At 43.9% G+C, this 22,581-nt stretch overlaps 1 protein-coding gene across 1 annotated transcript in view; it reads right to left on the bottom strand.

Annotated features, from left to right (window-relative positions):
* LOC124717277 (MD-2-related lipid-recognition protein-like) overlaps positions 1-22,581 on the bottom strand; it is a 57,283-nt gene that overhangs the window by 9,977 nt on the left and 24,725 nt on the right. Inside the window, exon 2 of the mRNA XM_047244091.1 lies at positions 7,479-7,616. Within this exon, the coding sequence (XP_047100047.1) occupies positions 7,479-7,616 (138 nt within the window). The remainder of the gene's footprint in view (positions 1-7,478; positions 7,617-22,581) is intronic.

The following is a 22,581-nucleotide window of genomic DNA, read 5'->3' as shown; positions in this document are numbered from 1 at the left end:
TACCCTTCCACAATGATGAAGATGCAAAGTTAGTTCTTTTTGCTGATGATACAAGTATAGTAATAACATCCAAAATCCAAGAACTAAATGATGTAATTGTAAATGATGTTTTTCACAAAATCATTAAGTGGTTCTCAGCAAACAGACTCTCTTTAAATTTTGATAAAACACAGTATATACAGTTCTGTACAGTAAATGTCACAACTCCAGTAATAAATACAGACTTTGAACAGAAGTCTGTAGCTAAGGTAGAATTTTCAAAATTTTTAAGTGTGTCCATTGATGAGAGATTAAACTGGAAGCAACACATTGATGGTCTGCTGAAATGTCTGAGTTCAGCTACGTATGCTATTAGGGTTATTGCAAATTTTGGTGATAAGAATCTCAGTAAATTAGCTTACTATGCCTACTTTCATTCACTGCTTTCGTATGGCATCAAATTCTGGGGTAATTCATTGTTGAGTAGAAAAGTATTCATTGCTCAAAAATGTGTAATCAGAATAATTGCTGGAGCCCACCCACGGTCATCCTGCAGACATCTATTTAAGGATCTAGGGATCCTCACAGTAACCTCACAGTATATATATTCACTTACGAAATTTGGTGTTAATAATACAACCCAGTTCAAAAGTAATAGCAGTGTGCGTAGTTATAACACCAGGAGAAAGGATGATCTTCACTATGCAGGGTTAAATCTGACTTTGGCACAGAAAGGGGTAAATTATGCTGCCACAAAAGTCTTTGGTCACCTACCAAACAGCATCAAAAGCCTCACAGATAGCCAACTAACATTTAAAAATAAATTAAAAGAATTTCTAGATGACAACTCCTTCTACTCATTGGCTGAATTTTTACATATAAATTAAGGGAAAAAAAACAAAAAAAAACAACTTAAGCATTAGTGTCATGCAATATTTCGTGTACTGTAATATCTTGTACAGACATCTTTTATTAACCTGACACTTTCCACATCATTACAAAGTGTCATATTCATGATCTATGGAACAAGTATTACAAGTAATCTAATCTAATCTAATCTAGAAGAGCTTAAATTTTATGAAATCGATAGCTTTACACATAACTATTTTGAATCATACTTAAAAAACAGAATACAAAAAGTTGTACCCAGTTATTCAAACAATGCTAGAAAGGTATAAAATTTTATTGACTGAGGAAAAAATTATAAAGAGAGTCCACAGGGTTCATTTTTAGGTCAACTTCTTTCGAACTGCCACTTAATACTGAAGTAGCAAAATTGGTACTTTTAGCAGACAGTACTAGTGTTGTAATAAATCATATTAGAGAGAAAGGAATAGAAGAGCTGATAAATAATATTCTCCTAAGAATTATTAAGTGGCTCTCTGAAAATACCTTGATTTTGAGAAAACATGCTGTATTCAGTTCTGTGAACAGAGAGATTCATATCAAGCACATCACATGAAAAGGAGTCAGTAAACAGGGTTGAATGTTCAAAATTTTGGGGGGTTCACATTAATGAAAACTTAAAATGGAAGAAGCATATTACTGAGCTTCTCAAACAATTAAGTTTGGCTACTTTTGCTTTTCGTATAATTTTGCTCTTTGTATAATTGCTAGCCCTGGAAATAAACAAATCAACCTCCTGATATATTTTCGCTAGGTAATATCTGGTTTTCACCCACGGCCGTCATATATGTACCTCTTCAAGGAGCTAGGCATTTTAGGTGCACCGTCACCATACATATATTCTCTAATGAAATTCGTCATAAATAATCCATCACAATTTGATGACCATAGCTAAAACAATGGAGGAAAAAAAGACCTTTATTACCCTTTATTAACGCTGCCAGTGGCGCTTTATCAATGCTCTGAGTGTCTGAGAAGGGAATTCAATATGCAACAACAGAAATTTTTTACCATCTTTTCTCCTGGATAACTCTTTATATTCCATGGACGATTATGTATATAAAAACTTGTAGCCTGTAAAATAAAATAAATAAACAAAAAATCAGTTTTTAAGTGTAGTTGCATGAGTACGACTAAAAGATTCTGAGTTCATCAGTGTTAACACTAAGCATGTATACATATCCTCTAAACTGACTCGTTCCACGTCATTTCGATAAAACAGTCGTTCAAATTACCCGAGTAACTCGTAAGTAATTGAATAAGTAACTTACTGGAATTACGAAACAATACATGATTCTGACTGTCAGAAGTCAGTATGATATACACTGAACAGCCAAAGAAACCGGTACACGCACCTAATACCGTGTAGGGCCCCTGCGAGCACGCTAAAGTGTGCGATACGACGTGGCATTGACTCGACTAATGAATGGAATAGTGCCGAAGGACACGCACACCATGAATCCTGCAGCGGTGATCATAAATCCGTGAGAGTACGAGAGGGTGGAGATAGCTTCTGAACAGCATGTTGCAAGGCATCCCAGATATGCTCAATAATGTTCATATCTGGGGAGTTTGGTTGCCCGCGAAAGTGGTTAAACTAAGAAGAGTGTTCCTGGAACAACTCTGTAGCAACACGAGTGGGCCTTCTGCTCCAAAAGCCTTTATCGATGATGTATCGCTGAATGGTTCGCACACTGACTCTTGTTGATGGGCCAGCGTTGAAATCTGCAGCAATTTGCAGAAGCGTTGCACTTCTGTCACGTTGAACTATCCTCATCAGTCATCGTTGGTCCCGTTCTTGCAGGATCTTTTTCCAGCCGCAGCGATATCGGAGACTTGGTGTTTTACAGGATTCCTGATATTTGCGGTACACCCGTGAAATTGTCATACGGGAAAATCGCAACCTCAGAGAGGATGTGTCACATCGCTCGTACACCGACAATAACACCACGTTTAAACTCACCTAAATCTTCATAACGAGCCATCGTAGCAGCAGTAACGGATGTAACAACTGCAACAGACACTTCTTGTCTCATATAGACGTAGTCGATTGCAGCATCGTATTCTGCCTGTTTACATATATCTGTATAGCCTATACAGGGCTATTACAAATGATTGAAGCGATTTCATAAATTCACTGTAGCTCAATTCATTGACATATGGTCACGACACACTACAGATACGTTGAAAAACTCATAAAGTTTTGTTCGACTGAAGCCGCACTTCAGGTTTCTGCCGCCAGAGCGCTCGAGAGCGCAGTGAGACAAAATGGCGACAGGAGCCGAGAAAGCGTATGTCGTGCTTGAAATGCACTCACATCGGTCAGTCATAACAGTGCAACGACACTTCAGGACGAAGTTCAACAAAGATCCACCGACTGCTAACTCCATTCGGCGATGGTATGCGCAGTTTAAAGCTTCTGGATGCCTCTGTAAGGGGAAATCAACGGGTCGGCCTGCAATGAGCGAAGAAACGGTTGAACGCGTGCGGGCAAGTTTCACGCGTAGCCCGCGGAAGTCGACGAATAAAGCAAGCAGGGAGCTAAACGTACCACAGCAGACGGTTTGGAAAATCATACGGAAAAGGTTAAAGCAGAAGCCTTACCGTTTACAATTGCTACAAGCCCTGACACCCGATGACAAAGTCAAACGCTTTGAATTTTCGGCGCGGTTGCAACAGCTCATGGAAGAGGATGCGTTCAGTGTGAAACTTGTTTTCAGTGATGAAGCAACATTTTTTCTTAATGGTGAAGTGAACAGACACAATGTGCGAATCTGGGCGGTAGAGAATCCTCACGCATTCGTGCAGCAAATTCGCAATTCACCAAAAGTTAACGTGTTTTGCGCAATCTCACGGTTTAAAGTTTACGGCCCCTTTTTCTTCTGCGAAAAAAACGTTACAGGACACGTGTATCTGGACATACTGGAAAATTGGCTCATCCCACAACTGGAGACCGACAGCGCCGACTTCATCTTTCAACAGGATGGTGCTCCACCGCACTTCCATCATGATGTTCGGCATTTCTTAAACAGGAGATTGGAAAACCGATGGATCGGTCGTGGTAGGGATCATGATCAGCACTTCATGTCATGGCCTCCACGCTTTCCCGACTTAACCCCATGCGATTTCTTTCTGTGGGGTTATGTGAAAGATTCAGTGTTTAAAGCTCCTCTACCAAGAAACGTGACAGAACTGCGAGCTCGCATCAACGATGCTTTCGAACTCATTGATGGGGACATGCTGCGCCGAGTGTGGGAGGAACTTGATTATCGGCTTGATGTCTGCCGAATCACTAAAGGGGCAAATATCGAACATTTGTGAATGCCTAAAAAAACTTTTTGAGTTTTTGTATGTGTGTGCAAAGCATTGTGAAAATATCTCAAATAATAAAGTTATTGTAGAGCTGTGAAATCGTTTCAATCATTTGTAATAACCCTGTACATTGTCCCAAGTGATGATCACATTACCTGAGAAAATTCCATGAAAATTCGTCCAGTTGTTTTGGAGTTTAGCGGTTCACAGACAAACTCACAGACACGGCGGCTTCACAGACTTGTTAGTACTCTGAAGAGCCAAAGGAACTGGTATAGGCAAGCGTATTCGAATACAGAGATATGTCAACAGGCGGAATACGACGCAGAGATCGGCAGCGCCTATATAAGACAACAGGTGTCTGGAGCAGTTGTTACATCGGTTACTGATGCCACAGTGGCAGGTTATCAAGATTTAACTGAGTTTGAAAGTCGTGTTATAGTCGGCGCACGAGTGATAGGACACAGCATCTCCGAGGTAGCGATGAAGTTGGCATTTTCCCGTACGACCATTTCGCGAGTGTTCTGTGAATATCAGGAGTCTGGCAAAACCTCACATCTCCGACATCACTGTGGCCGAAAAAAGATCGTACAAGAGCGGGACCAACGACTACTGAAGAGAATCGTTCAACATGACAGATGTGCAACCCTTCCACAAATTGCAGCAGATTTCAATGCTGGCCCATCAACAAGTGTCAGCATGCGAAACATTCAAAGAAACATCATCGATATGCGTTTTCGGAGCCGAAGCCCATTAGTGTACCCTCAATGACTGGACGACACAAAGCTTTACGCCTCGCTTGGGCCTGTCAACCAACCGACATTGGACTGTTGATGACTGAAAACATGTTGCCTGGTGGACGAGTCTCATTTCGAATTGTACAGATGGACGTGTACGAATATGGAGACAACTTCATCAATCCATGGACCCTGCATGTCAGCAGCGAACTATTCGAGCTGGTGGAGGCTCTGTAATGGTGTGGGTCGTGTGCAGTTGGAGCGATATGGGACTCCTGATACGTCTAGATAAATTTTCACATGTCACACGTACGTAACCATTCTGTCTGATCACCTGCAACCATTCGTGTCCATTGTGCATTCCTACGGACTTGGGCAATTCCAGCAGGACAATGCGACACCCCACACGTCCAGAATTGCTACGAGTGGTGGCTCCAGGAACACTCTTCTGAGTTTAAACACTTGCACTGGCCACTAAACTCACCAGACATGAACTTTATAGAGCATATGTGGGATGCCTTGCAACGTGCTGTTCAGAAGAAAGCTCACCGACTCGTACTCTTACGGATTTATGGATAGCCCTGCAGGATTCATGGTGTCAATTCCCTCCAGCACTACTTCAGATGTTATTCGAGTCCATGCCACGTCGTGTTGCGCCACTTCTGCATGCTTGCAGGTGCCCTGCAGAATATTCGGCAGGTGCGCCCTCTGCTGCTATAATAATTGGTAATGTTGTGTCCACTTCATCTCTCTTGCCGACTCACGTTGTAGTGAATGTGATACAGCGTTGTACACAATGGTTCCGTATTCGAATCGAGTGTTTGGGGAAGTCGTTTTACTTACAGATAGGCAAATGGAAATGGCAACGGGCGTCAGGCAGCAATGTTGTATCAGGAGACCTATCCCCGCCATTAACAACCACAGCACTCAATGATTGCAACAGTATTTCGCCGTTTGTCTGAGACAAGATCGTTTCAGGAAGCAGTAAATTATGAAAGACGTACCCGAAATGTTCAGACACCAGACTTGGAGGAAAATGTGATCAACAATGTGGTAAGCGACCGGCTTGTCAGTACCAGGCAGTTGGCCTGGCAGTACAGGGTAAGCCAGACGACAGTGCGGAATATTCTTCATGACAATTGTTATTACCCTTATCACTTACAGTGTGTGTAGGGAACTTCAACATCAGGAGCAGTTTTTTCACTGGTTTCTTCACCAGGCAACTACGATTCTGGGGTTTGTGTCAGCCATCCTATTCACAGATGACGCCATATTTAAGCGGAGTTGTATATTCAATTTTCATAACAGTCGTCTGTGGGATACTATTCAGATTCCTCGTGGTATGGGATAGCGAATAATCAGTATTGGTGCAGCCGGAATGTATGGGCCAGAATAATTGGCAACTGTCTCTGGGAACCAGACTTCCTTCAAAGTCGCCTAACAGGCCAGAACTATCGTCGTTTCTTGCCTCTGTGCTGGAAAAAGTTCTATCGATGATTTAACGGGTTATATGACTTCTACATGATAGTGCTCCATCCCACTTCCCCGATAATGTCCGAACACATCTCAATCGTGTCTTCCCTCATTGATGGATTGGCCGTGGGGGTCCAATTGCATGGCCTGTTCGTTAACCGGATCTCAACCTGTCTGATTTCTGGTTGTGGGGCCATCTCAAAACTATCGTGTATGCAGAGCCCATTCCAGATGTGGAGAAACTGGAGCAGCATGTTCATGCTGCCTTTGACACTGTTCAGATGCAGCCTGGGCGATGTGAATGTGTGAGACAGAACATGCTACGGCGCCTACACACATGCATTAGGCTCATGGAAACTAACACATACTGTAATTGTGGTTGCACGGTACAGTGCACATTAGACCACAGTCTCTGTAACAATGTATGACTGAATATTGGTTGGTTGGTTGATTTGGGGGAGGGGACAAACAGTGAGGTCATCGGACCCATAGAATTAGGGAAGGATGGGGAAGGAAGTCGACTATGCCCTTCCAGAGGAACCATCCCGGAATTTGCCTGTAGAGATTTAGGGAAATCTCGGAAAACCTTAATCAAGATGGCTGAACGGTGGTTGAACTGTCGTCCTCCCGAACGCTAGTCCAGTGTGCTAAGTACTGCACCATCTCGCTTGGTATGATTGAATAAATTGTCCCCAGGGACATAAGTTCATTATATCTTTTTTGTTCTGTATCGTCTCATCGATCAATCCCTAGAGTTTGTACATTGTGGAAAAAATCACCCTGTACACCTCTGGTGTATTCACATGACATTAGTTTGCTGTCAGAAAACTGCAGCCGAGTGAAGAGCATGTGGTTCAGCCACATGCCTACAATCGTCTACTGGAAAGAAACAACAAACCTAATGTCATATTTTACTGGCAGTGGGATCCACTCTGTCTTTGGAGGCTCCAAAATGGTGGATGATGGTCCTGCCACTGGTGCCCTTCCACTGACAGTAGCAGCATCACCACCACCACTAACAACAACGACGAACGACATGTTCGCGCCATTCACGGCCGGTTGCCCACTGACCTGGCGTGTAGGAGAAGGAGATGCCGGCCGCCTGGCCCTTCCTGATCTTGCAGGGCTGCCCATACGCCGCCTCGGCACAGGGGTGCACACGCACGGCGTGCACCGAACAGTTGCGGCTCACCACAGCACCGTCCATTTCTGCAACAAGAAGAGCCAAAGGGTAAATCACGTGTACCTGGCTGTAGGGGCAAACACTACTACGACTAAGAATTAGTGGGCGTTATGAGGAGCGTTCAGTAAGTAATACAACACATTTTTTTCTGAAAGCAGGTTGGTTTTATTCATAGTTCCTGTACACTGTATTATTCTTCACGTTTTGGCTACAAAACCGTTATTCAACATAATATCCGTTCAGTGCGACGGCATAACGACACCTTATTCCAAGGGCCTGTACACCCCCACAGTACCAGACTACTGTTCGACATCGGAGCGAATGTCTTCTTGCTGCATCAATAACCTCCCCATCGTTCACATATTGCTTCTTGTGAAGTGTTCATCAGAGACGAGGGTGTTGTCAGGAGTGCCCAGGGAAGTTTGATAGGACAGCTGTTGTTCTCCGTATGCATAAATGATTTGGCGGACAGGTTGGGCGATAGTCTGAGGTTGATTGCTGATGATGCCGAGGTGTGCGGTAAGGTGTTGAAGTTGAGTGGCTGTAGCAAGATACAAGACGACTTACAAGAGGACCCTCCATACTGTAAATCACGGATTTTGATGCGCTTCAAATATGTTGTAGAGGCACTTACCTGAGTACCTGGCTAATGGTTTTTTTTTTTTTTAGCGACGTGCCCTGGTTTTTGAGAAAATCTATTTTGAAGTTATTTGCGCGCTTTGTATACCCATAACATTACATATATTCCAAGCAAGTCAGTGTAACGCTGCGGTAAAGGTTCATGGCTACCGCGCCGGAGGTACCCTATTTGAATCCTGCTCGTGTACTTCCTTTTTCAAAAGCGACCGAATTTTTCAGTTTTATTTCAAAGTGCAAGATGTGCGAAATTATAAAGATATATTCAGTTATTAATTTTTTTCAAGTTTTCATTCTGTTTGTGGTTCGTAGTTGGAGTTCCAAATGTTCGTACAACGGTCGCTTCTTGTATTACCTGAAATCGATCTCCGCCCATTATCGTCCCCTCTTCTGTGGATACCGTTTGCCCTAACGGGAACCCCGGCTCCTAGTTGCGGCCAATGAGGATGCGAGTTGCATTCCTTTACGTTCGCATCTAACTACAGCGTCAGTTGCTCGCAAAGCGTCTCTATTGCCGTGTGTTAGCAAAATTCTGTGAAATGAAAGAACCAAGTGTTTCTGCAGTAGTGCAGCCAGAAGAAGATCCACAAGTAGAGGAGTTGAACGAAGAGTCAAAAGAATATCTTTATAATTTCGCACACCTTACACTGTTTGCTGATATTCTTTGAAATAAAATTGAAAAATTCGGTCGATTTTGAAAAAAAGTACAGGAGCAGGATTTGAACATGTTACCTCTACTGCAGTAGCCATGAACCTCTACCGCTGCGCTACGCTGACTGCTCGGCATGGGTGTAATGTTACACGTATACAGAGCACGCAGTGAACTCCAAAATAGATTTTCTCAAAAACCAAGACCCGTCGCTAAAAAACCGGATAGCCCGGTACTTAGAGTAAGTGCCTCTACAACATATTTGAATATCATCAACATCCGTGATTTACAGTATGGAGGGTCCCCTTGTTAGACAAAATTTCCAGGTGTTGTGATGAATGGCTACTATCCCTAAATGTGGAAAAATGCAACACGGATGAGTAGGAAGAACAAATCTGTTATGTTCGGATACAGTATTACTAGTGTCCAGCTTGACACAGTGAAGTCGTTTAAATATCTGAGTGTAACGTTGCAAAGCGTTATGAGGTGGAATGAGCATTTGAAAACTGCGGTAGGGAAGGCAAATGATCGACTTCGGTTTATTGGGAGAATGTAAAAGATACTGCATGTAGGACGCTGGTACAATGTACTCTTGAGTACTTCTCGAGTGTCAGATCCGTACCAGGTTGGATTGAAGGACGACACTGAAGCAATTCACAGGATGGCTTCTAGTTTTGTTACCGGTAGATTCGGACAAAATGTAACTGTTACGGAGATGGGTCGGGAACTCAAATTGGAATCCATGGAGGGAAGAGGGTTTTCTTTTTGGGAAACACTATTGAGAAAATTTAGAGAACCGGCATTTGAACCCGACTGCCTGGCTTCTGAACGATTCTGCTGCCCCCAACATACAACACGCGTAAGGACCACGAAGACAAGATATGAGAAACTAGGGCTCATACGGAGGTGTACAGACAATCGTTTTTCCCTCGCTCAGTTTGCGAATGGAACAGGAAGGGAAATGGCAAGTAGTGGTACAGGGTACCCTCCACCATGCACCTATCTATGTAGATGTAGACTGGGCCAAACAGATGAAAGTCAGAAACGGCGAATCCGGGCTGTGGGGTGGATGAGGAAAAACAGTCCAATGAAGTTTTTTGAGTTCCTCTCGGCTGCACAGTCTTCTGTGAGGCCGTTCATTGTCATGGAGATGGACAAGTTCGTTTGCATTTTTGTGCCGATGAACACGTTGAAGTCGTTTCTTCAATTTCCTGAGTGTATCACAATAAACTTTAGAGCTGATAGCTCCACCATGAGGGAGGACATGAAACAGAATAACCACTTCAGAGTCCCAGAAGACCGTCACCATGATTGTACCAGCTGAGAGTACGGCTTTGAAATTTTTCTTCCGAGGAGGAGTGGCGTCTTTGCATGGATAGCTGTTTTCCGGTTCGATGTTTCTCTATCTCTGTCGATGTTAGACAAAAAACTGTCACCATCAGCCTCATAACGCTAAAGAAATTCCGCACAGATAGTCCTTCGTTTCTCTTTATGGTTTTCTGTTAGGACGTGAGGAACCCAGCTTGCGCGTACCTTTGATTACCACAACTGGAGGACGAGTATGTCAGCGCTACTAACAGATACGTCCAGTTGAGCAGCGAGGTGCTGATGGTGATCCGTCGATCACCTAGAATGAGTGTGTCTGCACGTTCCAACAGCTGTGTGCGGCCGGCCGACACGCTGAAAATCCGATAGGTTTGCATGACCTTGCTGTGATGGTGATAGACGCCTCGCCCAACGACTCGCCGTGCTTTTGTTCACTGCCAGGTCTCCGTAGACATTCTTCAAGCGCCTGCAAATAAAGATTCTCTGGTTTTTCGCCAAGCTCTCTGCTTGGAGCGCACACCCGTTATATACACCATTCTGAAGGTTATGTATAGCCCCGCCCCTAACCGCAACTTCACGAAACTCTAGGGGATAAACCAGGAATATTCCACGCTGTCCCACAACTAATAACACATTTTTGCAACTGGAATTGGCCGAAAAAAGGTGTTGCAATACTTATTGAATGCACCTCGTATGTCCGCCTTTTTTTCTATAAACATGAACATGTTTCAGCGCCTCTGTTCTATCATCAGGCGGCAAATAAATATACTTTTGCAACAGATCTGAAAGATTATGACTATTCATCCACAACCATTAAAGACAACCTGCAGGTGCTACACACTGTCAATAAAGGAAAGAAAATGAGTCTTCTTGAAGAGTTCGAAATTTACATCCATAGCTCCAACTCCTCCTACCCCATTCTCAATGAACAAGTACACCTCACAGACAAGTCACTTCTACATATCTTTAAGGAAATTTTTAAAAACTAAGATTTTAACTCTTTGTACCCTCGCAAATAGCTAAAAAAGGTCAGTGATTATTTAACATTGCATAATTTGCCAGCAACCGTTCTATGTACGAGGGTCGTTCAATGAGTAATGCCCAACATTTTTTTCTCAAAACGTATTTATAGTTGGTGACAATATACATCAATATGTCTTGTCCATATTCTATTTTGATACGTAGTCTCCATCACCTTCTATGGTCGAACCCCAACGTTGTGCATGAACATGTATTTACTGCTGGTAAAAACTCTTGTCCTGTAGGCGTAGCCATGTTTTCACTGCATGACTGGCACGCTCGTCATCTTTGAAGTGTGTTCCCCGTAGAGAATCTTTAAGCGGCCCAAAGAGGGTGCATCCACACGACCCAGCACGTCTGGAGCAAAGGCTGTGACAGGACATCCCGCGCGTGGCTGATCATGGAGCTCTGTTTCTGTATTTCCTGAGGTGTAACTTTCTTTATCTACCGCCCAATCGTACTCCTATCAACTGCAGCGTCGTCATACACTGCACAGAAACGTTTATGTATGGTCACCAAGGTTTCTTTTTCTGTGTACATGAATTCAATAACAGCTTATAAATGACAGTGTGGTTCTGTAATTATGTAGAACGTAACATCTCCGTAATTCTTAGAGCTACGCTGCTTGCCCATAACCTCTGTTTTCCCATTTTCTGAGTGCGTGTGCATCTGAAGTTACTAACATCTAAGGTGTCACTACTGCCTCAAAGGCGTAATACAGAAGTACCAATAATTACCATGGTGTCTAATATACACTTAAAGTGCAAAAAATCGAGATATTTTTGTAAAAAAATGTAAAATGTAATGTGGAAACAACATGACTACTACAACTGTATGTAAGTAGAAGGGTTTACTATAATATTTTACAACATGTGTCGCTGGGCAACGTCCAATTGTTTCAGTTATGTCTATTTACTAATCATCACATCTACAAGGATACTCTGCAAATCACATTTAAGTTCCTGGCAGAGCGTTCATCGAACCGCCTTCACAATAATTCTCTATTATTCCAACCTCGTACAGCGCACGGGAGAAAACGAACACCTATATCTTCCTGTACGAGCTCAGATTTCCCTTGTTTTATTATGCTAATAGTTTCTCCCTGTTAAGGTCGGCGTCAACAAAATATTTTCGTATTTGGAGGAGAAAGTTGCTGACTGACATTTCGTGAAAAGATTCCGCCGCAACGAAAAACGCCTTTGTTTTAATGATGTCCACCCCAAATCCTTTTTCGTATCAGTGACACTTTCCCTTTTTCACGATAATACAAAACGTGCTGCTCTTCTTTGGACTTTCTCTGTGTACTCCGTTAATACTATCTGGTAAGGATCCCAGACCGCCCAGCAGTACTCCAGAAGCGACGGACTTACCTAGTGTAGGAGTCTCTTTAGTAGATCTGTAACAGTTCCTGTTTTGCCAATAAAACGCAGTCTTTGGTTTGCCTTCCCTGTATCATTTTCTATGTGTTTTTTCCATTTTAAGTTGTTCGTAATTGTAATTTATAGACATTTAGATGAGTTTACGGCCTTTAGATTTGATTGATTTATCGTGTAACCTAAGTTTAAGGGTTCCCTTTTAGCACTCATGTGGATGACTTCACACTCTTCGTTATTTAGGATAAATTGCCAATTTTCGCATCATACAGATGTCTTTTCTAAATCGTTTTGCAATTTGCTTTGATATTCTGACGACTTTACTAGTCGATAAACGACAACATCATCTGCAAATAACCTAAGACGGCTGCTCATTTGTCTCCTAAATCGTTTATACGAATAAGGAATAGCAAAAGGTCTATAAGACTACCTTTGTTTTCTATTTAACAATGGTCTCCAACACTGTGCGTGGAAACATGTACTGTAATTGAATGTAAAACACCTGAATATTGGCAGAAGTCCGAAACCAATCTTGTATCAAATAAAATCACCTTATACTGTAGGTGGTAGCGGTTATTGTTCTACACCCTATAAAAGGACCGTCATGGTGCTCAGTTGCATCCATTCGGAATAAAATTTATTTGTTTAGTTCTGTAAATTGTAAATATTATAAAAGTAATAATTATTTCGGTGAAATTACACTCCGTCGGAGTGCCCGCGCGGTTTTAGAGGCCATGTCACGGATTGCGCGGCCCCTCCCTCCGAAGGTTCGAGCCCTCCCGCGGGCAAGGGTGTGTGTGTTGTTCTTATCGTAAGTTAGTTTGTGTAAGTCTAGGGACCGATGACCTTAGCAATTTGAATCTTTTAGGAATTCACACACATTTGAACATTTTAAATTACGCCAAAAAAGAGTTCTTGTCTGGTGTCACCATCAAATTAATTTTTCTACATTATTAGGTTATGGAGGGCCTTTTGTGCGTCAGTGGTTATTGCAGCTCGTCATATGCCATTAAACGATATTACTCTAAGTTTGAAGGAGGAGGTAACGTTCCACTTTCTCTCTAAACGTAATTTTGTTGCGCAAAAATATTTCGCATTTACGACTGCATGCTGAACAGTAATCCTCCGATTTTTTTATTCAGTTTCTAATATTGGGTGAGGCATTATGCATATTACTCGGTCGACTTTTCCGCTTTGCTGACGGAAGTTGCAACCTTCTGCCACTAGACGACTAGGAGTCGAAGCGCGTGACATGGCGCTGTGTGACGTAACTATGTCGGTGCACGAGAAACAGGGTGCTATAATCGAATTTCTAATTCGAAGAATTCGTCCACACAAGAAACTCTCTCTCCTTCTACATGACAATGCAGACCACACACGAGCGCTGCGACATTTTCAACAATCCCACGTCTTGTGTTCACTGTCATCGATCATCCTCCATACGGTCTCGAGTTGGTCCCATCTGATTTTCAGCTGTTTCCAAACCTTAAAGATCACCTTCAAGGACTTCACTTTGATAGCGGTGCAAGCAGAGGTGAGGTTGTGGATACGTCAACAAAGTCAAACATTCTGTACCGACGATATCAACACACTGGTCTCTCGTTTGGAGAAATGTGTTTGCCGCCAGGGTGACTATATTCAGAAATAAATATGTAGACAAGAAGAGTAAAGATGTACAATGTTACTAACGTTTCTTATATTTAAAAAGCTTTAAGAGTTTTCACACACAAAATTCGGAGGCTTTACCTTTCAGCACGCCCTAGTACTCTGAAGCGCCAAAGAAAATGGTATAGGCTTGTGGATACACATAGAGAGATATGTCAACAGGCAGAATACGGCGCTACGGTCGGCAACACCTATACAAGATTACAATTGTCTGGCACAGTTGTTAGATCGGTTACTGCTGCTACAACGGCAGGTTATCAAGGTTTGAATGAGTTTGAACGTGGTGTTACGGTCGGCGCACGAGCTAGGGAACTCAGCATCTTCGAAGTAACGGTGAAGTAAGGATTTTCCCGCAATTCCATTTCAGGAGTGTACCGTGAATATCGGGAATCCGGTAAAAAAATGGCTCTGAGCACTATGGGACATAACTTCTGAGGTCATCAGTCCCCTAGAACTTAGAACTACTTAAACCTAACTAACCTAAGGACATCACACACATCCATGCCCGAGGTAGGATTCGAACCTCCGACCGCAGCGGTCGCGCGGTTCCAGACTGTAGCGCCTAGAACCGCTCGGCCACCCCGGCCGACGAATCCGGTAAAACATCAAATCTTCGACATCGCTGAGATCTTGCAAGAATGGGACCAACAAAGACTGAAGAGAACCGTTCAACGTGACGGAAGTGCAACCCTTCTGCAAATTGCTACAGATTTCAATGCTGGACCATCAACAAGTCACCGTCCGAAGCATTCAACGAAACGTCATCGATTGGGCTTTCGGAGCCAAAGGCTCTCTCGTGCACCCTTGATGACTGGACGACACAAAGCTTTACGCCTCGCCTGGGCCCGTCAACACCGACATTGGACTGTTGATGACTGGAAACATATTGTCTGGTCGGACGAGTCTCGTTACAAATTGCATCGAGCGGATGGACTTGTACAGATATGGAGACAACCTCATGAATCCATGGATCTTGCATGTCAGGAGTGGAGTGTTCAAGCTGGTGGAGGCTCTGTAATGGTGTGGTTCGTGTGCAACTGGAGTGATATGGGAACCCTGATACGTCTTGAGTCATTCATATCCATTGTGCATTCCGACGGACTTGGGCAATTCCAGCAGGGCAATGCGACACCCTACACGTCCAGAATTGGTATAGAGTGGCTCCAGGAACACTCTTCTGAGTTTAAACACTTCCATTGGCCACTAAACTCACCAGACATGAACATTATTGAGTATATCTGGGATGCCTTGCAATGTGCTGTTCAGAAGAGATTTCCACCCCCTCATACTCTTACGGATTTATGGACAGCCCTGTGGGATTCATGGTGTCAGTTCCCTCCAGCACTACATTAGTAGAGTTGCCGTGTTGCGGCACTTCGTGCTCAAGCACCCTAAACGATATTAGGCAGGTGTACCAGTTTCTTTGGCTCTTGAGTGTAGATTGAGTCTATCGAGGTGGTAACCAAAACTTCGTACTCCTCGCACACAACAAAAGATCTCCTGGGCTTCCTGTCACCATTGTTAACTACTGTGCTTGTACTTTTTTTCATTGCTGTGACATAATGTGGAGCAGCTGTTCGGCGAGGTGCTGAGACTGTGTCTCGTGCGACAGTGTTGTGGCGACTGTGCTACCTCTGGCCGCCGAGCTCTACAATTGCGGCTCCAATTGAGGACTGCGCTGGCACGAGCCGGAAGCACTTAAGCCCCAACTGCCGTATGGGCGCGTGCCCCGGCTGGAGTAGTGGCAGGAATAGCTCGCTCCAGTCCCGGCCAGCACGCTCTTACACTACTGCGCGAGGGATGCGCGTGTTCTACACAGTGACTGCAAAAACGCTAACAACGTTATTTGATTAAAATTGGTTCCGTTCCATTCTGGGCGCCTGGTACGGCAACCGGTTATGAATTTCTCGAAATAAATACCATTTCGGTTGAAAAATCTTTCTTATTTACATTTATTTACAAAATTTAAGGAATCTGTGGCAGTGTTTTGATCAGCTATGCGTGAAGGCGGATGGTCGTCTTCGGTTCATTGGTAGAATTTTGGGAAGATATGGTTCATCTGTAAAGGAGACCGCTTATAGAACGCTGGTGCGACCTATTCTTGAGTACTGTTCGAGCTTTTGGGATCCCTATCAGCTATTCGTCCACGAGACTCAGAGGGCCATAGACATGGGTTCACAGGTAGATGCTGTGTTTCTTGACTTCCGCAAGGCGTTCGATACAGTTCCCCACAGTCGTTTAATGAACAAAGTAAGAGCATATGGACTATCAGATCAATTGTGTGACTGGATTGAAGAGTTCCTAGATAACAGAACGCAGCATGTCATTCTCAATAGAGAGAAGTTTTCCGAAGTAAGAGTGATTTCAGGTGTGCCGCAGGGGAGTGTCATAGGACCGTTGCTATTCACAATATACATAAATGACCTTGTGGATGACATCGGAAGTTCACTGAGGTTTTTTGCAGATGATGCTGTGGTGTATCGAGAGGTTGTAACAATGGAAAACTGCACTGAAATGGAGGAGGATCTGCAGCGAATTGACGCATGGTGCAGGGAATGGCAATTCAGTCTCAATGTAGAAAAGTGTAATGTGCTGCGAATACATAGAAAGATAGACCCCTTTTCATTTAGCTACAAAATAGCAGGTCAGCAACTGGAAGCAGTTAATTCCATAAATTATCTGGGAGTACGCATTAGGAGTGATTTAAAATGGAATGATCATATAAAGTTGATCGTCGGTAAAGCAGATGCCAGACTGAGATTCATTGGAAGAATCCTAAGGAAATGCAATCCGAAAACAAAGGAAGTAGGTTACAGTACGCTTGTTCGCCCACTGCTTGAATACTGCTCAGCAGTGTGGGATCCGTACCAGATAGGGTTGATAGAAGAGATAGAGAGGATCCAACGGAGAGCAGCGCGCTTCGTTACAGGATCATTTAGTAATCGCGGAAGCGTTACGGAGATGATAGATAAACTCCAGTGGAAGACTCTGCAGGAGAGACGCTCAGTAGCTCGGTACGGGCTTTTGTTAAAGTTTCGAGAACATACCTTTACCGAAGAGTCAAGCAGTATATTGCTCCCTCCTACGTATATCTAGCGAAGAGACTATGAGGATAAAATCAGAGAGATTAGAGCCCACACAGAGGCATACCGACAATCCTTTCCACGAACAATACGAGACTGGAATAGAAGGGAGAACCGATAGAGGTACTCAGGGTACTCTCCGCCACACACCATCAGGTGGCTTGCGGAGTATGGATGTAGAAGTAGAAGTAAAAGAAGGTCGGATTGAGGGATACATAGAAGCAATTCAGAGGCGGGCTGCTAGATTTGTTACTGGTAGGTTTGATCATCACGCGAGTGTTACGGGAATGCTTGAGGAACTCGGGTGGGAGTCTCTAGAGGAAAGGAGGCGTTCTTTTCGTGAATCGCTACTGAGGAAATTTAGAGAACCAGCATTTGAGGCTGACTGCAGTGCAATTTTACTGCCGCCAACTTACATTTCGCGGAAAGACCACAAGGATAGGGCTCGTACGGAGGCATATAGGCAGTCATTTTTCCCTCGTTCTGTTTCTGAGTGGAACAGGGAGAGAAGATGCTAGTTGTGGTACGAGGTACCCTCCGCCACGCACCGTATGGTGGATTGCGGAGTATGTATGTAGATGTAGATTTTCAAATATCGATCGTTGTCGTGCAAGAAATTTTGTGGACGAATTGCAACTACTTGAATCATGACGGAGATTGGAACGGAACCTAACTGTAGTTGCACATTAATTAAAGGATCGAAAAAAACGATAGCGCATAGTATGACAGCACGGGACAAGGAACATATAATCGAAGGACTAGGACGCCATGGAGTCTCCTGCGAAGAAACTGAGTACGTGGTTTTTTCTCGCGGCCATTCAGATCATTTAGGGAACAACAACCTTTCTATGAATGCTAAACATAATGTGGGGTTTTCTGTGTCATTCGAGAACACGTATTTTATTCATCCATTCAAAACAGGGGACACTTATATTATAGATGCAGACAAAATAAATAAATGTCGTGTGACTAGGGCCTCCCGTCGGGTAGACGTTTCGCCGGATGCTAGTCTTTCGAGTTGACGCCACTCCGGCTACTTGCGCGTCGATGGGGATGAAATGATGATGGCTTGGACAACACATCATCCAGTCACTGAGCGGAGAAAATCTCCGACCCAGCCAGGAATCGAACCCAGGCCCTTAGGATTGACATTCTATCGCGCTGACCACTTTTTATATCTCATTTTATTCTATATTGTTCGATGAATTTGTTCGTGGTGGACGTCCAGTGACACCCGTTCAGATTGTTCGTTGATCCGTTCACTCAGTTTTTTTTTTATTACAGAGGGTAGCTGAACCTTCTGACCGAACACGTTGAACTACCGTGCCGCGAACCACTCAGCTACTGGGGGCGGACATGGGTGCAGATGTGAAAGTTATACCAACACCAGGCCACACTCTCAGTGACGTATCTGTAATTGTTAAAACTAAAATGGATGGCCTGCAATCACAGGAAAATCGGATGATACCCCAAAAGGGAGAAACACGTCATTTCTTGTAGATAAAAAGGATTTTACAGAGCAGACTGTCTTATTTCAAGAAAGAACTGCCAGCCGGGGGTGGCTGAGCGGTCCTAGGCGCTACAGTCTGGAACCGCGCGACCGCTACAGTCGCAGGTTCGAATCCTGCCTCGGGCATGGATGTGTGTGATGTCCTTAGGTTAGTTAGGTTTAAGTAGTTCTGAGCTCTAGGGGACTGATGACCTCAGAAGTTAAGTTCCATAGTGCTCAGAGCCATTTGAACCAAGAAAGAACTTTACTTTGAGTATGGACGGACAAACATTTCAATTTCTGCTTGCGAAAGCGGGCCCTCTTATTCTCGAACGAGATATCCATTTCAGAAATGCCACTTATGATAAAGATCGCAGCGCGGGATAGCCGTGCGGTCTCGAGCGCCTTGCCACGGTTCGCGCAGCTCCCCTTGTCGGAGGTTCGAGTCCTCCCTTGCGCATGGGTGTGTGTTGTCCTTGGCGTAAGTTTGTTTAAGTTAGATTAAGTAGTGTGTAAGCACAGGGACCGATGACCTTAGCAATTTGGTCCCATAGAACTTACCACAAATTTACAATTCTGATAATGATCATCTCACTGTTAAGCTAAGATTTTTTAGAGGCACTCGAAAGCTAATGACTAATAATGAAATAAGGTATTTATGTGTAACAAAAAAAGCTTTCTACTTAGGAAAATTACATCTTTCAAGAAACTGAGGGCAGTTGTGGATACATGCACAAAAAACAGTTGGTTAGGTGCGAGCAGGACTTCCGCACTGACGGTTTCGCACAAACTTGTCTATGGGCCTAAAGACAGTTCATCCATTCCGAGACTCGACAAAGTCGACTGACTTTGCCTGCCATCGACATTGATACTAGCAAGATATCGGCCCCAACGATTCCAAGATTTTCGAGAATGTTTTAATTTCAATCATATAAATGTGACATAAAATCATGCAAGAGGCAGGCGACCATTATAATAATAACCAGCAGTTCTCCATTCAGCCTGATTCGGTCGCTGTGGTAAAGGTGGAACATCAGGCGGGGAGTGACTTTATTGCTGACGTGGTGCGTTTCGGAATTTATCTATCATCAGATATCCAGCAGCGATTACTGCACGTGGATATGGCCTTTCAAGTTATACATATGTGAATCAAACATGCACAGACTAGTTCACAACAAATTGAAACGTTAAATCTACGTGCAGTAATCGCTCCTGGATATCTGATGATGGATAAAATTCTTCCTTGCGTCATGTATGAATTTTGCCACTGCAAACCGGTATGTCTAAATGCAGAATTACTGACTGTTTTAATTGCAAGCTTGACATGAGATAATGAACACGGAAGCGCCAAAGAACTGGTATAGGCATGCATATTGAAATACAAAAAATTTGGAAATTTGTGGTAAGGTCTTATGGGAATAAACTGCTGAGATCATCGGTCCCCTAAGCTTACACACTACTTAATCTAATTTAAACTATCTTACGCACACACAGCGCTACACGACGCCTCAGATATTGAAATACAGAGATATGTAAACAGGCAGAATACGGCGCTGCGGTAGGTATGAGACAACAAGTGTCTGGTGCAGTTGTTAGATCGATTACTGCTGCTAGAATGGCTGGTTATCAAGATTGAAGTGAGTTTGAACGTGGTGTTATAGTCGGCGCATGAGCGATGGGACACAGCATCTCCGAGATAGCGATGAAATGGGGATTTTCCCGTACGACCATTTCACCAACGTACCGTGAATATCGGGAATCCGATAAAACATCAAATATCCGACATCGCTGCGGCCGGCGAAAGAACCTGCAAGAACGGGACTAACGACGACTGAAGAGAATCGTTCAACGTGATAGGAAGTGCAACCATTCCGCAAATGGCTGCAGATTTCAATGGTGGGCCGTCAACAAGTGTCAGCGTGCGAACCATTCAACGAAACATCATCGATATGAGCTTTTGGAACCGAAGGTTCACTCGTGTACCTTTGATGACTGCACAACACAAAGTTTTACGCCTCGCCCGCTCCCGTCAACACTGACATTGGACTGTTCATGACTGGAAGCATGTAGCCTGGTCGGATGAGTCTCGTTTCAAATTGCATCGAGCATGGACGTGTACAGTTATGGAGAAAACCTCATGAACTCATGGGCCTTGCATGTCAGCAGGGAACTGTTCAAGCTGGTGAAGGCTCTGTAATGGTGTGGGGCGTGTGCAGTTGGAGTGACATGGGACCCCTGATACGTCTAGATACGACTCTGATGGGTGAAACGCACATACGCATTCTGTCTGACACCTACAGCTATTCATGTCCATTGGGCGTTCCGACGGACTTCGGCAGTTCCAGCAGGAAAATGTGATACACCCACACGTCCAGAATTACCACTGTGTGCCTCCAGGAACACTATTCTGAGTTTAAACACTTCCACAGCCTCTAAACCCTCCAGACATGAACACTATTCATCATATCTGGGATGCCTTGCAACGTGGTGTTCAGAAGAGATCTCTGCCCCTCGTCCTCTTACGGATTTACGGACAGCCCTGCAGGATTCATGGTGTCAATTCCCAGTCAGTTCCCAGGTGTACCAGTTTCTTTGGCTCTTCAGTGTAGTTTGTAATAAACAACTGAAATCTAGTCATTCTGTTTGAATCACATTCCATAACAGAAGCTCCGTTCAACAACTTCTACTGATGTTCCAAAACGACCTGTGAGCAGATTTGTATTTGAAGGCTTTGGTCAATAAGTGAGAGATATCACGTATGTCAACAGAGCTAGTCGCAGGCCAAGTTACTAGGCGGGGCCGTTACAGTTGTTCTCCCTTCCTTGTGACGTAATGAATAATTAGCCAGTTACAGCCAAGTCTCTGGCAACGGTGAGATGCAGGTGAGATAGGTACGTGTACGTGCTGTGTGTGTCTCTGGATCGAGAGCTTAACGGCCGTCTCCTCCGTTGGCTCGTGGGCCGTCGCGCCTCACATCTGCCTCTCCTGAATCAACCATCAGCGCAACGCCTCAATTGCTCCGCCCACCGCCGGCCTGCTCGGCTAATGCGCACAATTTGTCGCGAAAACTAGTACAAGCACTCTCCGCCAAGTTCCCAAAGTGGGCACAACCAGCACAACGCGAAACTACACCAACATCTCTGAAAACACACTACAGGATGGGCAAGAAGCCCCCTGTCCCCTAGTATCGAATGCTATTGATTTGATTTAGTTTAGCACAGGTACTTACCAAAGAAAGCAGGTGTTGACAGATGTGCAAATTACCGAACTATCAGTTTGATAGGTAACGGCTGCAAAACACGAATCTTTTACGGAAGACTTCAAAAACTGGCAGAAGCCGACCTCGGGGAAGATCAGTTTGGATTTCAGAGAAGTGTAGGAACACGTGAGGCAATACTGACCCTACGACTTCTCACGATAGTTTAAGGAAAGGCAAGTCTTTGTTTATAGCATTTTTAGACTGAGAGAACGCTTTTGACAGTGTTGACGGAACACTCTCCTTCAAATTGTATAGGTGGCGGGGGTAGAATACAGGGAGAGAAAGGCTATTTACAATTTGTACAGAAACCAAATGGCAATTATAAGAGTCGAGGGGCATGAAAGGGAAGCAGTGGTTGAGAAGGGAGTGCGATAGGGTTGTAGCATATCCCCGATGTTATTTAACCTGTACAGGAAACAAAAGAAACATTTGGAGTGGGAATTAAGGTCCAGGGAAAAGAAATAAAAAATTTGAGGTTTCCAGATGAAATT

The sequence above is a fragment of the Schistocerca piceifrons genome, chromosome 9 (assembly GCF_021461385.2).
Source record: "Schistocerca piceifrons isolate TAMUIC-IGC-003096 chromosome 9, iqSchPice1.1, whole genome shotgun sequence".
Taxonomy (NCBI): Eukaryota; Metazoa; Arthropoda; class Insecta; order Orthoptera; family Acrididae; genus Schistocerca; species Schistocerca piceifrons.
Note: the sequence above shows the minus strand (reverse complement) of the source record. Positions and strands in the feature narration are given on the sequence as shown.